Source organism: Brachyistius frenatus, unplaced genomic scaffold (genome assembly GCF_029030835.1).
Source record: "Brachyistius frenatus isolate BFR_SWC_R1_liver_20210118 unplaced genomic scaffold, ASM2903083v1 Contig_260, whole genome shotgun sequence".
Lineage (NCBI taxonomy): Eukaryota > Metazoa > Chordata > Actinopteri > Embiotocidae > Brachyistius > Brachyistius frenatus.
Genome location: NW_027210859.1, coordinates 76,678 through 90,678, shown reverse-complemented (window position 1 = coordinate 90,678; position 14,001 = coordinate 76,678). Strand labels below are relative to the sequence as shown.

Genomic DNA, 14,001 nt, shown 5'->3' with positions numbered 1-14,001 from the left:
GTGAAATATGTACGACGTTTCCCACAGGGTGTGAATGTGCTGAGTGGTGCGCCCTGTGACCGTTGTGCAACTAGATACTCATACAGTTCAGAGGGGAAGACTGTGACCCGGGTTATTTTCACGCCACTCATGTTCTCTAAATGTCTCACACCCAGGCTCGTAATAGATAAGATAGCTCAGACAAGATCGTCTTTACGCAGCTACAGCGTTTAAACCGGATGATTTTATCTGCCCGAACTGGTTTTTAACCAACCTGAGTGTGTCAAGCCGAGTCCACGTACGTGAAACGCAAAAATCACACGACGACGTGGAAGCACGACGCAGAAAGCTGCTGGACACTTTCTACTATGTGGGAGCTAACTTGTTTGAAATCAGACGACATAACCGCATTTTCCAAGAGCTGGTTTTTATGAGATACTCATTTCATACCCCACGTTGTCACTTCCAATACTTTGTAGGTACAAGATGTATTCTACAGTGCTGTAGACTCGTAGCACGGATGCTTCAGTTTACATGTACTGAACTGACATCTTTAAACAAGTCTATAATGGATGCGCGCACACACACACACACACACACACACACACACACACACACACACACACACACACACACACACACACACACACACACACACACACACACACACAGATAAAAGGGCTAGATGGGGGATGAAGTATGGAGTTGCTTTGGTGATTTATTTATAGAACCCTGACAGGACTTGCAACGGAGGTTTCTTTTACCTGGTTTTGCGTGTTGTTAGTTTTCATATGCTTTACATTAAAGAAGATGAAAAGGAGGAGGACGTATAAGGATCGCAGGGGAGGAAGGCATTCAAAATGCTCTTCGTGGTCATGAAAAATGTAATCGCTAATCCACATCTGTTTGTGCTCACTGTAAAGTACAAACGCTTTTTCTGTGAACACATTTGAAAGGATGTGTGAAGTACTGTGAAGTACTGTGAAGTACTGCGAAGTACTGTGCGTGACAGACACTCTCTTCTTTATTCAGGGGTTCATTCCATCTTTTGTCATTGCTTGCAATTAGTATTGGTTGCTGCCAAACTATGTGTGTTCACGCGAGTGTGTGTTGTTGTGTTCAGTCAAACCCTTTCGAGCTTCATCTCAAGGTCTGTGCTTGTTTAACAACAAAGGAAACTCAAGGTGAAAATTGATGAGTCAGTGAAGGGTTATTGCTGCTGTTCAGGAGGCCATTTGGCTTTGTCTCTTTTATTAATTTGCTGCTGTGGGCTGAAAGAAATGTCCAGTCCTAACACCGTTTTTTTTAAATTTTTTTAAATCAAACCTTCAGGGTCTCAGTTGGGGCTGGTTCTCTTCTCAGATGACGTGTTTTTATTATTATAGTTAAAAACCAAAAGCTCGCCAACTGCAAACTTCATGACGTACGTCGTGTCTGCAACACAAGTAGGTGGAACCCTCTTTGGCACCGAGCTACAGTATGTGTCACTTCAGTGTTTTCCCAGCACTAACACCCCACCCCCACCCTCCTCCACCCCTCTTAAATCATAACCAGATGGTCAGAGAGACGGCGACGGAGTTAGCGCACCTCTCTCTCGGCCCCCGTGGTGGTGTCCAGCAGCCGCTCCAGCTCGGCGTGCATGGAGCTCTCCAGCTGCTGCCGCATCATTTCCTGGAACTGAGCCATCCCTCCGTTGACCACGCCTCCTTTAGTCAGACCTGGACAGACCACATAGTGAAAGGGAGGACAGGGTTTTTACTCTTGACGCAACATGATTCAATTCTTACGACAGTGCGGATCCTCAGCGTGCTTCTCATCTCCGTCTATACTCATTTTAGGAATTTGCCTCGTCTGCCGCTGAACCGTATTTTTGTTGAGCTGAATGACCAAAAAAAAAAAAGAGAACTTGTATTTCTTTATGTCTTTAAAAGTAAACTGATTTTACTCAGGAAAGATCATCATAATCACAAATGGAATAGCGCAGAAAACTAAATCTGGAGCCGCAATGACTTACCATTTAATCGAATATTGTTTAATATTAGAAAATAAGTGAGGATTATGGAGATATGTTGATTAATTAGGTAACTTTCTAATTAAAATAGCACAATACTTGATGCTTCTGGGTTCTTAAATGTGACAATTCGCTGCTGTTTTCAGTCTTAGCTATTGCAAAAAATTATATATTTGTCTAATGCTCAGACACAACAAGACTACAGACGATGTCATCTTGATCTGTAGGATATTAGGATCTTCATTTATTTTTATTTTGATATTGCTTCTTGATTTCTTATACCAAATGATTAAAACATGAATTGACTTTTTTTTTTATCAACATGTGTATTTTCAGCAGCCTCGATCAAAAGGGAAACACCCGAGTGATTTATCACCAAAGCTTAGGAAAGACGTTTGTGAAAAATGCAGAAAATAAATCAAATGCTATCTGAGAGGGAGGTTCTCATTCTCATAACCAGCATTGACGTAACACCTCTGAGGTATTCGTGTTGAATTTTGGCCTCACTTCAGCTCCTACAAAATCCAAATGATGATGAACTGGAGCAACAGGATAAATAACACTGTAAACAGGTATATCTGTGACACCGAGGAGTTTCAGCATAGCTCACATTATGTAAAAATGACAACTTCAAGCTCATCGTGATATACTCTACAGGGTAAACAGTAAATCACTGCAGCACAGAAAAGGAGAATATCTTTTTTAGAAGGTTAGGAAACGGTGTTATTGACCAGTTCTCATGTTTATTTTTCAATAGCAAAATGTCCTGCTTTACTAACTTGGCTCCCTTGTTTCTACAAGGATTTGTTTTGGGTATCATATCAGAATTGGCCTCAAGTATCATGTAAAAATAAACAAAACAAAGCACTTTACAGTTCTGCAGTTACACAGCTGTTCCAACATGACATTCAAATTCTGACCAATTAAGACGGTTTGATGAAAGGACTAAAGTGGTGTAATTATCATACCTGTAAACGAAGCAGTTCTGATGCTAATTATGATTTTATAAGCAGGAGTTTTGGACTGAATAAAAAGCCTGTTTGATTCTCATGCATGTGTGAAATCAATGTTTGATGAAACTTCAATAGTTTGTTCATGAAAAATACCAAGTAAAAAAATGAATAAAACACCAGGCAGAAACATGCAGCCATAACATTAAAACCACAGACAGATGAAGGATAAAGTATAACAACAACCCAGCCAAAAATACGCCCTTCATGAAGATTATAATCAGTTGTTATTCAGTCTGATTGAAAGGTGTTGAATTACACTTGTAAGTGTTCCAAATATTTAATCAACCCAATTCATTTAAACGGTTGTGTGGCTGCCCTTAAAAGATGCAATATGTAAGATTGGTTCAAACAAATGAAAAATTAACTAAATTTATCCACAAAATGTAGAGAAATAACATAAGAATGCTACATCGTGAACTATCGGTTCTTTTTTTTTTTTGTCAATCCACGACTGAGTCCATGTAATCAAAATGTATAATCATCAGTTATAAAAAACAAAAACATAATAAAAACTCAAAACAACACCGTGACTCACTATCGCCCCCTAACGTACAAAGTGGTATTACCACACGGGACTTAAATCTTACATATTGCAGCTTTAAAATGTACAATAATAGAAGTAATATCGATGCATACTGTATGATAATGGACAAAACATGCCCCCATGCTATTTATGACAGAGCAGCCAGGTTGAACTATTTATTTGATAATGATTTCAAAATGAAAAGTGGACATGCGAGTTTGAGAGACGTTACGAGTCCTCATGAATTCAATGTGGCGAGTCGGACGACACTGGAAAGATTCCCCCGGGACATTTTCCCCCCCAGTGGTTTCGCCAAGTTGCAGAACTTGGCGCCCTGTAGCACCCCGTCAGAAACGACAACAGGAAACTAACCTTTCAGGTAAAATGTTTCAAGACAAATCCCAGGTCGCTGTGGATTGGCAGCTGATGGAAAAAGGAAGGATTTGTAGTTTACCAGCATCAAAGATTTCACAATCCCTGCACAAGGTTTTTTTTTGTTTAATGTGTGGACAAAACAGTACTATTTCAATACATTGCTTTCACTTTTTGTCAACAAGCGGACAAAAAGCAGATCCTGACTATGTGCTGAGACAGTAGAAGCTGTAAACCATTATGCTGTACTTCTCAATAAGTAATAGCTCTGTAGTTCATGGTTTAATCCATAACGTGCCACTGTGATTAAATCTGTTAAAGTCAGCTAAACTTTTGAAGATGTAACCAGCAGATGTGGAAACAAATTTCACCTCATCATTCATTTCAATTGTTTTACAAAATTGCAGTCGTCTCGGTTGACTCATCATCCGGCGGTACCGTTTGGTTTAAAGATCCAAAAACAAGCAACACAAGAGGGTCGGTTTGTCCTGGAACGGCTGAGCGCCGCGTTGACGGCTTTAACTTTCTAAGTTACAGCTGCTTATTAGACAGCACGGACCGTTTATATAACCGGAAATGTTCAGTGATTAAAAAGAAGTGTCATTGATGAATTATAATCCAGCAGAGTTGAAACAAAACCAGAGAATAAACTGGAAAACTCAGACTGACTGAAGCATTGAAGACTGGTACTGTACAAAAGGAGAGAGCTACAATAATTAGTCACCGAATCAACAGCTGAACAGATAATTCATCATTAACAACTATTTCGATGACTGATTATTACTTTGAGGCACTTTGCAATGAAAAAACTGAATAATAAACTGAAAATCTTAAGTTGTCTAGTTGGGATAAAACGAGACAATTTAAACTGCAACTTCATCTTGGTGAAACACTGGTCGACATTTGTCACCATTTTCTGACAAATTAAAGACCCGGCAGCGAATCGAATAACTAACAACTTAATGGGTAATGGAAATAAAAGCTGGTCGCCGTCCTAAAGAAAACTGTCAAACATCAGAGGGAGTCAGTATTTGAAATTTTGACAGCTGTAAAACTGAGCAAGGTAGTCGCTTTATGATTGATTGTTCTGTATGTGGGGCAAAACTTACAAGGCTCTGCAAGTTGATTAAAATACAACTCTGAAATAAAGGGAAGCAGAAAACATTTTTAAAAAATGCCAGAAAGGTAGGGAAAAAAATAACTTAAAAAAAAAAAAAATCACATCAGGATATGTGATTGTCTCGGGAAAATATGTACCAGATGCTTTTAGTAAATGCAGAAAAAATAAAACAGGTATGGTCCTTTAAATCCACCCGAGATTATACTTAGAAGTATGTAATTTCCCTTTCTTTTTTAAAAAACATCTAAGGTCAAATGTAAAAATACCTTCTATGATAGGACTTACCTTCCACATAAAGTGCCATGTTTAAGCTGCCAAAGTAGGGACCAGTGCAGCAATAAATACGGTTAAATAATAAGATAAATCCAAAGCAGAGCAAAATGAACACGCTTCAATTGAGATATTCCAGCGAGCATTGACCGTGAAAACTGAGGTGCCAGTGACCATACATGAAAATGAGTACCAAAAAACAGAAAAAGTTTCCTTGAGGTATCCCCAAGAGCTCATTCATCTAAGAGGTGCACCAGGTTTTTCCTTTAAAAAAAAAAAAAAAAAAAGGAGGTGCATTCACCACTGAAGCTCCGGAGGATGAGACATCATGTGGAGGGGGGGGGGGAGAGGAGGAGGAGGAGGAGGAGGAGAAAAAACACGAGAAAAACAAAAAAAACAAAGACAAATTCATCTGATTTTCACGTCTCTCTCTGGACGAAAGCCAAGCGTCGTCCCCTGAACATGGACGCTGCAGCCGATCTGGGCTGGATCTTTGTACGGCTCCGCGTTAGTCCGCCTCTCGGTACTGTAAACCACGTCACAAACCTCTCGGCTTGTGACTCCCAACCTCTGGTCACAGTTTTTTCCACCGCCTCCCTCCTCCTCCTCCTCCTCCTCCTCCTCCCCTCCAGTTTTTTATTACCTTATTGCCAACAGACTCTGGGATTTATACCACGGTCCACTCAAGACACCGCGTCAATTATTAAACCGGGCGGGATGAACACCAGTGACTCCTGGTCCGTGAACGCCACACGGGGGTGTAGGTGATAGGTGGTGGTGGGTGGTGGTGATGGGGGGGGGGGAGGCAGCTAACAGCTAACCTGAAGACACCAACCCTCCGCGGCCGGAGTTGAGTGGTGGTTGTCGAAAGGTGAAGGGATAAAATAAAATAAAAATAAATTAAAAAAAACCCCGCCGTTTTCTTACTGTGTGACTGAAGGATGCTGGCGGAGGACCAGTCGCCGGGGCCGGGGCCGGGGTCGGGGTCGGGGCCGGCCTGGACCTGGAGGTCTGGAGGATCACAGCGATCCGGGACAGGAGGCAACGCTGGAGGAGGGAGGAGGAGGGGGGGAGGGGACACTCAAAATATGTTTCTTATTGTTTTTTTTTAACCCACTGTCACGTTAAAACACCCACTCCCCCCTCTTTCGACGTCCCTTAATGAAAAACACCGTAAAAGGGTAAAAAATAAAAAATAAAAGTGAAGAACTTACAAAGACGAGGAGATAGTTTGGAAGATATCTCACTCAAGGGGGGCGAATGGAAACGTTTGCGAGAGGATGTCAGCCAATGAAAACGCTGCTTTTTTGTATGACGCAGCCTCGGCAGCCAATAGAATTCTGCGACGTGCAGCGTACGGGTTTCTGGCAATTCCGGGGTGGAAGAATGCTCGAAATGTTTTGGGGGTTAAAAAAACATAAATATAAATAATAATTAAAAAAAAAAGATCCCGGTAAAAGAGGCCGTGTTTTCTCACCGATTTGTGCGTTTGCAGAATATCTTTTAAATACGGGTAAATATTTCTAAGTATATCCACATGTTGTAATGAGTAAACCGGCTGATTCCTCTGGACACACCGGTTCTACCTCATTAATGTTGGACTGGTGAGTCATATTTGGTCAATTTGACCTCTTCAATCATTAACTATTTCTCAACAATGGCACATTGTGAATTTAATCAATTGCAGATGTTACGTAATCAACCCTGACGCTGCTGGGAAAGGGAGAAAAAAATTAATAAATGAGGAAATACTGCCCCTGTCTGGAGAAACTGTCAAATCACTCAATCTTACACAACTGTGTTTTCTTTTCTTTTTTTATAGTGTATTGATTGTATTTTTAAGTGCAGCTCAGACCGAGACAAATTTTCTCATAAGCAGGAGTGTTTTCTGTCGTTCAATCACGACTAAAACCCAATTTAGATTCACCAATTCACCAAACATGGAGAGCGTGTAGGGCTGGGTGATATATACGTGTTATATCAGTGAATTTAATTTTAATATTTTGATATTGCCTTATTGTCTTTTATCCGTTTCAAAGGCTGCATAACAGTAAAGGGCTGTCATTTTGTAAAATAACCATTCTGTTCTAGCTTTTCTATTATTTGATTTTACCCGCTTAGTCATTACTGATGATTATTTATCAAAGCGAAAAAAAAAAGAAAAGTGAAATTTAAAACCATCAAGAAACACAACCACATTGTTTTTAGTTTTTATTGTTTTAAGCTTTAAAGTCATCCATTCCCGTGTTTTTAAGGACTTGGTGCATCACTGATTTTACAAGTTGGTAACAACCATCCACTCACTTACCCACAGAGAAAAAAAAAAAATATTGGAAAATAGTTAGTAACAAATTCGGTGGACTTTCAGTTTATACTAAATACTTAAAGTGGAGTTATACTTATGTTGGTTTTGACCTAACAATCATTTGTAGCCAAAGTGAACCTCGATACTTCCTTTTGTGAATACGTTTGGCTACGCAGCACGCCATCGCAACGCACAAGTATAAATCCAACTTCACACTCATAAACACGGACTCGTTCTCTCACACACACACACAGTGATGCAGGAGTTCCTGGAGTGCTTTATCACAACCGAGCGTCTGGAGCTTTGGGGCTGTCTAAGTGTTGCTGGGGCGGCCCTGAGGAGTCTAGTCATACTCCCAGGAAAGACACGGCTGTGTCCCTCTCCTCCAGCAGCTCTGCTGCTGTGGCGTCCATCTTCGTTCGGGAAAAGTCGTTGACGGCGAGACCTTCCACGATCTTCCAGGACTTGTTCTGAGGGAAAGAGGGCACCTTGTTCAGTTTTGTATTTTGGAGAGACACACAGTTGATAAAAAAAAAAAAAAATCCTCTAAGCGTTATTCTCTCCAGTTTAATCAAAGTCAAATCTTTACTTGACAAAATATCCACTGATGAAGGCGTCTATTTTCTGAAACCACAGTGAGTTCATTGTTTCATACTTTCAGGACAAACAAAATGCAGTTTATTACAAGCCAACAGCTGTAATTGAAAACATACTGTAGGCTCGAACACAATGTTAGACCAGTCTTACTTGGATCTGGACAGGGAATGAGTAGATGAGGTCTTCTGGGACTCCATAGGAGTTGCCAGAGGAGTAAACACCCATGGAGGAGAACTCGCCCTAAAAACAAACACAAAAGAGGAGAAACTGGTTCAAAAACAACATGTCAAATACAATGCAGCTTATTCCAGATACAATAACTCGTCATCGCCAATGTAAAAAGTTAAATAAACTTCACGGAGCCAAATGTAATCCGTCAGAAATCAAAGTAACAAAACAGGACTTTTACTTTCTTTCACCATTAAGAATATCAGGGAAGTAAATACATGGACGGACTTTAACTGTATTGTTAGCCACAAACTTCTGCGACCAGATGCATAAAAGTCAGCGGAAACTAAAACCCTCAAAAGAAATATGCTCATAGACTCGTGAAATGATGTGAAACGACCCGATTTTAAACTTGCAGTTAGCCACAAGGAAATATCGGCTCACTTTCCACTCAACAAGTTTCTTAATAACAACAACAACAACAACAACAAAAAAAGCCAAATTTTAACCTCATTGTTCAATGTAAAAAAAATAGAAATACATAAAAGGCTCGGTTATCATAACTTCATTTGCGAGGTGTGTTGATTGCAATAAATTATCTGCAGTACCAACGACAACAAAGTGAGAATTAATAGTTTTACGCATGCGGCCTGCGCTATTATTACAGCTGCGTCTCGCCACAACACGGCTACGAGCTGACGTTCCCGACGTGTAACAGCCGCAACACTAAATGAACGTGGCGTTTACCTCGGGGGTGCCGGACCAGATGTCTCTCATGTGGTCACAGATGGCCTTGGCTGCAGACATGGCGCTGGAGAGCTTCCTGGCCTTGATGACAGCGGCGCCCCTCTGCTGCACCGTCTGTCGGATAAGAACAGGGAACGGTTTAATGAGAACGCAGCGGCAGGTCCAGTGTGAGCAGGAGAACTGAAGCGTATAAAAATGACAGTTTAGAGACAGTTCACTCACTGCAACGTCTGTGTTGAGGCGTGCAGGTAGCTTTGGCCTCGTTTGTCACCAATTGGGAGTTCGAGGATAAATTATGTGCAGCCGTTATCTCTGGAGTTTTGTCTGTGGTGCTCAAAGCACCAAAATAACGACCGGATTTTGAAAAAACTAAACCGCAAACAATTAGTAATTTTCCCTCCTGTGACCAAAACGTGTGTTAAAAAGGCCAACACAGCTCTCACATTGACTATTTAGACAATAAATTGTCCTTAAAACGTGATCGTATTTCCATGTCATCTATGATTTTGCTCTTTACTTTAGTCAAATGTTTGTTATAATTTAGCTTTGAGCTCGTAATCGTCAACTCACCGCGATGAAATCGCCTTTGAGCCAGCCGTCGTCCTTGACGGCGTCGAAGCAGGCGAGCTCGCTGCCGGACATGTTGACCAAGCAGTGGTGCACGTCTGGGTACTGGGTGGACGAGTGGTTGCCCCAGATGATCACGTTCCTCACATGTGTGGCAGGAACGCCGCAGCGCATCGCCACCTACGGGACGGAGAGTAAATTCAGCTTTCACGGAAATGGAAAACGGACTTTGGAGTTTAGCGTGTGAAGAGGAGAGCTTAAAAAAAAGGACTGAACCTGAGAGCGAGCCCTGTTGTGGTCCAGACGGGTCAGGCAGGAGAAGTTCTCTTTGGGGATGGAGGGAGCAGACTTGGCTGCGATCAGACAGTTGGTGTTGGCGGGGTTTCCCACAACCAGCACCTGGAAACGCACAAACACTTTCCCGTTGGAGAACATGTTTACATCTTCGGCAGAAGAACAACAGTTCAGCCTGCAACAAGCAGTGAAAGGAAATGTGCATGTCGTTACCTTGACGGTCTTCTTGGCGTACTTCTCCAGGGCGGCCCCCTGGCTCTTGAAGATGGCCACGTTGGCTTTGAGCAGGTCCTTCCTCTCCATGCCGTCCCTCCTGGGCATGGAGCCCACCAAGATGGCTGCGTCCAGGTCCTTGAAGGCCACCTCCTCCTTGTCAGTGGGGATGATATCTGTGGAGACGGAAAACGAATCACTGTTGTGATTTCATTCCCCGTTTGGTTCCTTGACAGTTTTTTTTTTTTTTAAATCACCAAAACTACAGAAGGTTTTTAATTTATAAAGCAGTGGATTTCACCAACTTTACCACCTAAACAGATGTTCTGGTTTTTTTTTTTGTTGTTTTTTTAAAATCAAGTCAGTGTACTGTAAGTGCTAAACAATCCTTTGTGTACATAGTAAACTCATATATTGTCTTTTGGCAGTCGGCCTTCCTGATAACATCACTACGATACTTTAAATTTAAATAACTCCAAACCAAACTTTATGAATATTTTCCCATCCTTTCTAAAATCATACACGCATACGATGTTGGAGAAAACGTATTTAGGACGTTTCCCCTCGTGTGAGCGGTTTTGTGATTGGCCGGGCCCATCTCGGTGCACGGAGCGTTGTCTTTGCACCACAGTTGGTTAATACGGGGGCCTCTCACAGCCCCCCGTCCAAACAAAGCAAAGGACGGCACCATTTCAAAGGAAAAATTCCAGGTCACAATGGAGATGGCACATAATGGCGCCTCACGACTGACGGCATAACAGCCAAAAAAAAAAGAAAACCGGTAGAAACCGGCGTCCATATTCATCAAGTGTCTCAGAAAACGAAACTAAAAACATGCAGAAATTCTGTCGCGTGTTTGGTCCTCGGAGTAAAAGAAGTTTTCAACGATATCGATTAATAAAAAATAAAAAATCCTGTATTTACAAAACTGCATGCAAATCTAAAGCACTTTAAATCAAATGGCATTTAAAGCCTCCAGAAACCTATAAAACACGCACGGAGACCTTTTCCACGATGGTGACACGCGCTTATTTTTATTTGTGTTTTGTCACGGCATTAAGCGATTACCTCTCAGAAGTGGGAGGGCACAGTCCTGCAGCTCCATGACAACGCCCTCCAGGACCGGCAGCATCGGGGTGATGTCCAAAAGGAGCAAGACGATTGGCTGGTAGAAGAAGACGGGAAGAGAACGTAGGGTGGGGGGGGGGGTCACGCAATACGATGAATGAAATGTGCTGGACTGAATTCAAATGCATTCAGATAATAATTCCTGTGACATGTCAGCGGGAGACTTAGTCGTCTCCGGGACAAAGCGCGAGGACCTAATGCGGCTCACGGACGTCGGCGCGTGCCAAATGGATCAGGTGGTTTTAAAGTTGGCCCTAAGTCTCTTGGACCGAGATCCATTTCACCGACTTCAAGGACAATCCCGGTTTGTCCCAAGGCCACACGAACGAACCGGTGCGTTCTGATTAATTCCCACAGGTGCAACATCTGTTCAACCCCTCTAATTAAAAGGATTTGAGTGCCTTAAGAAAGCGAGACAAAAGGCCGTCCTTACCTGATCTTTGCCAAAGACATCTCCTTTGGCGATGCTGAACAGCAGGGAATAGGCGATCTGCCCGGCAGCGCCGGTCACCAGAACTTTAATAGGCTCAGACTGCAAGACACAAAAGCAAAGACAGTTAACGCCACTAATGTTGATTTAATATTGAGAGGACAGGTGGGAAAGTGTCCCAACGCATGTGGGCCGGGTGTCCATTCTTGTCTGCAGGATTTACTAAAAGCAAAAGGGGGTCAGTTCAAAAATAGACCCTCTGCCCTCCACGTAGGACTCGGTGTTACGTAACAAACCAGGATATACTTAGCGTATCCAAGTTCATCGCCATCTTTACCTTTCACTCAACGACATTCATTTAACCCCTTCAAAAATAAATAAATAAATAAATAAATAAAACACAAAGCTATCGAAGCAGCAAATTACAAAAGTGCAACACTAATAATACAAGTGGCATTTAAAATAAAAGAAACGTGTAAGTGCTCGTTTTTTGTTTTGTTTATTATTATTATTATTATTATTATTTAATACGACGAGTATCGTTTAAAAAAAAAAAATAAATAAATAAAAAAGCAATAACGCCAATAACTTTAACTAAGTTTGGATAAGTTAGTGAACTTCCTGTCGGATCAGCTGGACTGACGGCGGGTCACAAAGGCATTGCGGAAAAACACCACCCGACATGTTTGCTGGCTGTACTCACCATACTGACACGGTGTCCCGGGACGCTGCTGTCGCTCCCCACTCGTCCCGTGAAGCCGCAGCTCGCTCCTATTTAACGCCGTCGGTTCATCGCGACACTTGGAACCGACGGACGGCAGACGGAGGGGTTTGTGGGTAATTGTAGTTTTTTTTTTTTTTTACATCGTTTCTGTAGTTCATCGTCAAAAACGAAGAAACGAGTCTCGAAAAAAAAAAAAAAGATGAAATTAACATGAACGCGTTTACCTATCGGGTACAAAAACCCAACACCGGATATGAATTTGCATCGCTGGTTTTTGTGTACCACGCTCCTACGGCGGTGCTAGTTAGCATTAGCCTTTTTTTTTTTTTTTTTTTTTTTGCAGTTGCTTAGCGACCTGATTCCAGCCAGCTGGCTAGCTAAGCGAGCTAAGCAAACGACGCTCGTCGGGTTAACTTCAGCTTCGCTTCTCGTCATGAAGATCAACAAACGACCGATTTATTAAGCGTAGTTAAGTTTCTACAAGTTATCCTCACGAGATGAAACGTGTTAAATATAAACCTCTACCGTGGCGTTATCAAACCTGGACGGAAGCAGAGCAACTCGGTGATGTTTACGCTGAAAAGCACGTGTTAACTTATTAAGTTATAATAATAATAATAATAATAATAATAAGAAAGAAAAACGACGACAAAACACTGAAGAAGCAGCAAGAACAACTTTTAACTAAAGGTAAGTTGATGACAGTCAAACTGACTTATTACTGCCTTTGGTTTCACTTGAGTGTTTGATTGACTCTTAAACTTTTATTTATTTGATTTAAAAGTCATCAAATATCAGACAGTCTTTGTTTCTCAGAAGCAATAAGGGACAACAGGGTGAAGCAGACTAATAAGTGAAAGATTGCCCATCTCTCTTTATTCTGTTGTTAAATTGTTATTATTATTATTATTATTTTAACAGGATTTATTACGAGTTTTATCTGTTTGCAAATCTGTCTCTTCCTCTGTGGTTCTTTATGGAAAAGAAACGTAAAGTGTTTATTTTTACTATCATGTTTTAAGAGCAGTTGTTATCTGAGCCTGGTCATCAATATTTCACAATCTCATTACAGGCTCATTACATGACCTGAACAAAACGCAGAGGAGATGGTGTTACACACCGGCTGGCATCAGACTGTGATCTTATAACTAGTCACTGGTTGAAACAGATTTTATTTATTTGTTTACTTTATCCTTCATAGATTCAGTCACTTGTGTGGACGCACAAATGAGTACAACTCTTGGGGTTATTCGGTGATTTTTAAATTGGCCTGAATGTGAGTATGAATGGTTGTCTGCGTTTCTGTGTTGAAACAGTTAAAAAATAAATAAATAACATGCATAGTGGTGGAAAATTGGAGTCTGTAGTGTCGTGACCTGTCTGGTTATCAGGGATCATGAGGACTGCTGACACGCTGTCTTACAAAATAAGATCATGATAACATCACAAATGTAAATAAACTAGATATAATTGATATCCCTGGGGCATTTTATACATTATATTGCAATAAAAGGATGATATAGGATTTGATGGAAAGTTG

At 41.3% G+C, this 14,001-nt stretch overlaps 3 protein-coding genes across 7 annotated transcripts in view; 1 reads left to right on the top strand and 2 right to left on the bottom strand.

Annotated features, from left to right (window-relative positions):
- The window catches only part of ugp2b (UDP-glucose pyrophosphorylase 2b), a 29,156-nt gene extending 22,797 nt beyond the window's left edge, over window positions 1-6,359 (bottom strand). The window contains exons 1-3 of one of the 4 annotated variants that reach the window (XM_069721295.1): window positions 6,216-6,359; window positions 3,899-3,949; window positions 1,567-1,697 (exon numbers count right to left, since the gene is read on the bottom strand). In XM_069721295.1, coding sequence (XP_069577396.1) covers window positions 1,567-1,665 — 99 coding nt within the window. In that variant the 5' untranslated portion in view covers window positions 1,666-1,697; window positions 3,899-3,949; window positions 6,216-6,359. Of the gene's footprint in view, window positions 1-1,566; window positions 1,698-3,898; window positions 3,950-5,303; window positions 5,509-6,215 lie in introns of those variants that run through there. The other 3 variants (XM_069721292.1, XM_069721294.1, XM_069721293.1) reach the window with 3 other exon arrangements.
- Window positions 6,360-7,486: 1,127 nt separating this feature from the next.
- mdh1ab (malate dehydrogenase 1Ab, NAD (soluble)) lies at window positions 7,487-12,543 on the bottom strand. Its single transcript, XM_069721313.1, has 9 exons — window positions 12,441-12,543; window positions 11,741-11,839; window positions 11,248-11,344; window positions 10,180-10,355; window positions 9,949-10,071; window positions 9,676-9,852; window positions 9,106-9,219; window positions 8,341-8,430; window positions 7,487-8,063 (listed from the first exon to the last, which is right to left on the bottom strand). The coding sequence occupies exons 1-9, from the start codon at window positions 12,441-12,443 to the stop codon at window positions 7,941-7,943; spliced, it is 1,002 nt and encodes a 333-aa protein (XP_069577414.1). The 5' UTR covers window positions 12,444-12,543; the 3' UTR covers window positions 7,487-7,940.
- A 108-nt stretch (window positions 12,544-12,651) lies between these two features.
- Window positions 12,652-14,001, top strand: part of wdpcp (WD repeat containing planar cell polarity effector) — a 74,702-nt gene continuing 73,352 nt past the window's right edge. For both annotated transcript variants that reach the window (XM_069721312.1, XM_069721311.1), the window contains exon 1: window positions 12,652-13,151. The gene's annotated coding sequence lies outside the window, so the exon portion shown is untranslated. The remainder of the gene's footprint in view (window positions 13,152-14,001) is intronic.

Bases quoted from the DNA above. Each gene is read 5' to 3' on its own strand.
- mdh1ab (XM_069721313.1), bottom strand. The intron at 9,853-9,948 runs GTTCAGTCCTTT...TCCGTCCCGTAG, and splicing joins ACAACAGGGCTCGCTCTCAG to GTGGCGATGCGCTGCGGCGT. The intron at 9,220-9,675 runs GTGAGTTGACGA...CTTATCCGACAG, and splicing joins TCAAAGGCGATTTCATCGCG to ACGGTGCAGCAGAGGGGCGC.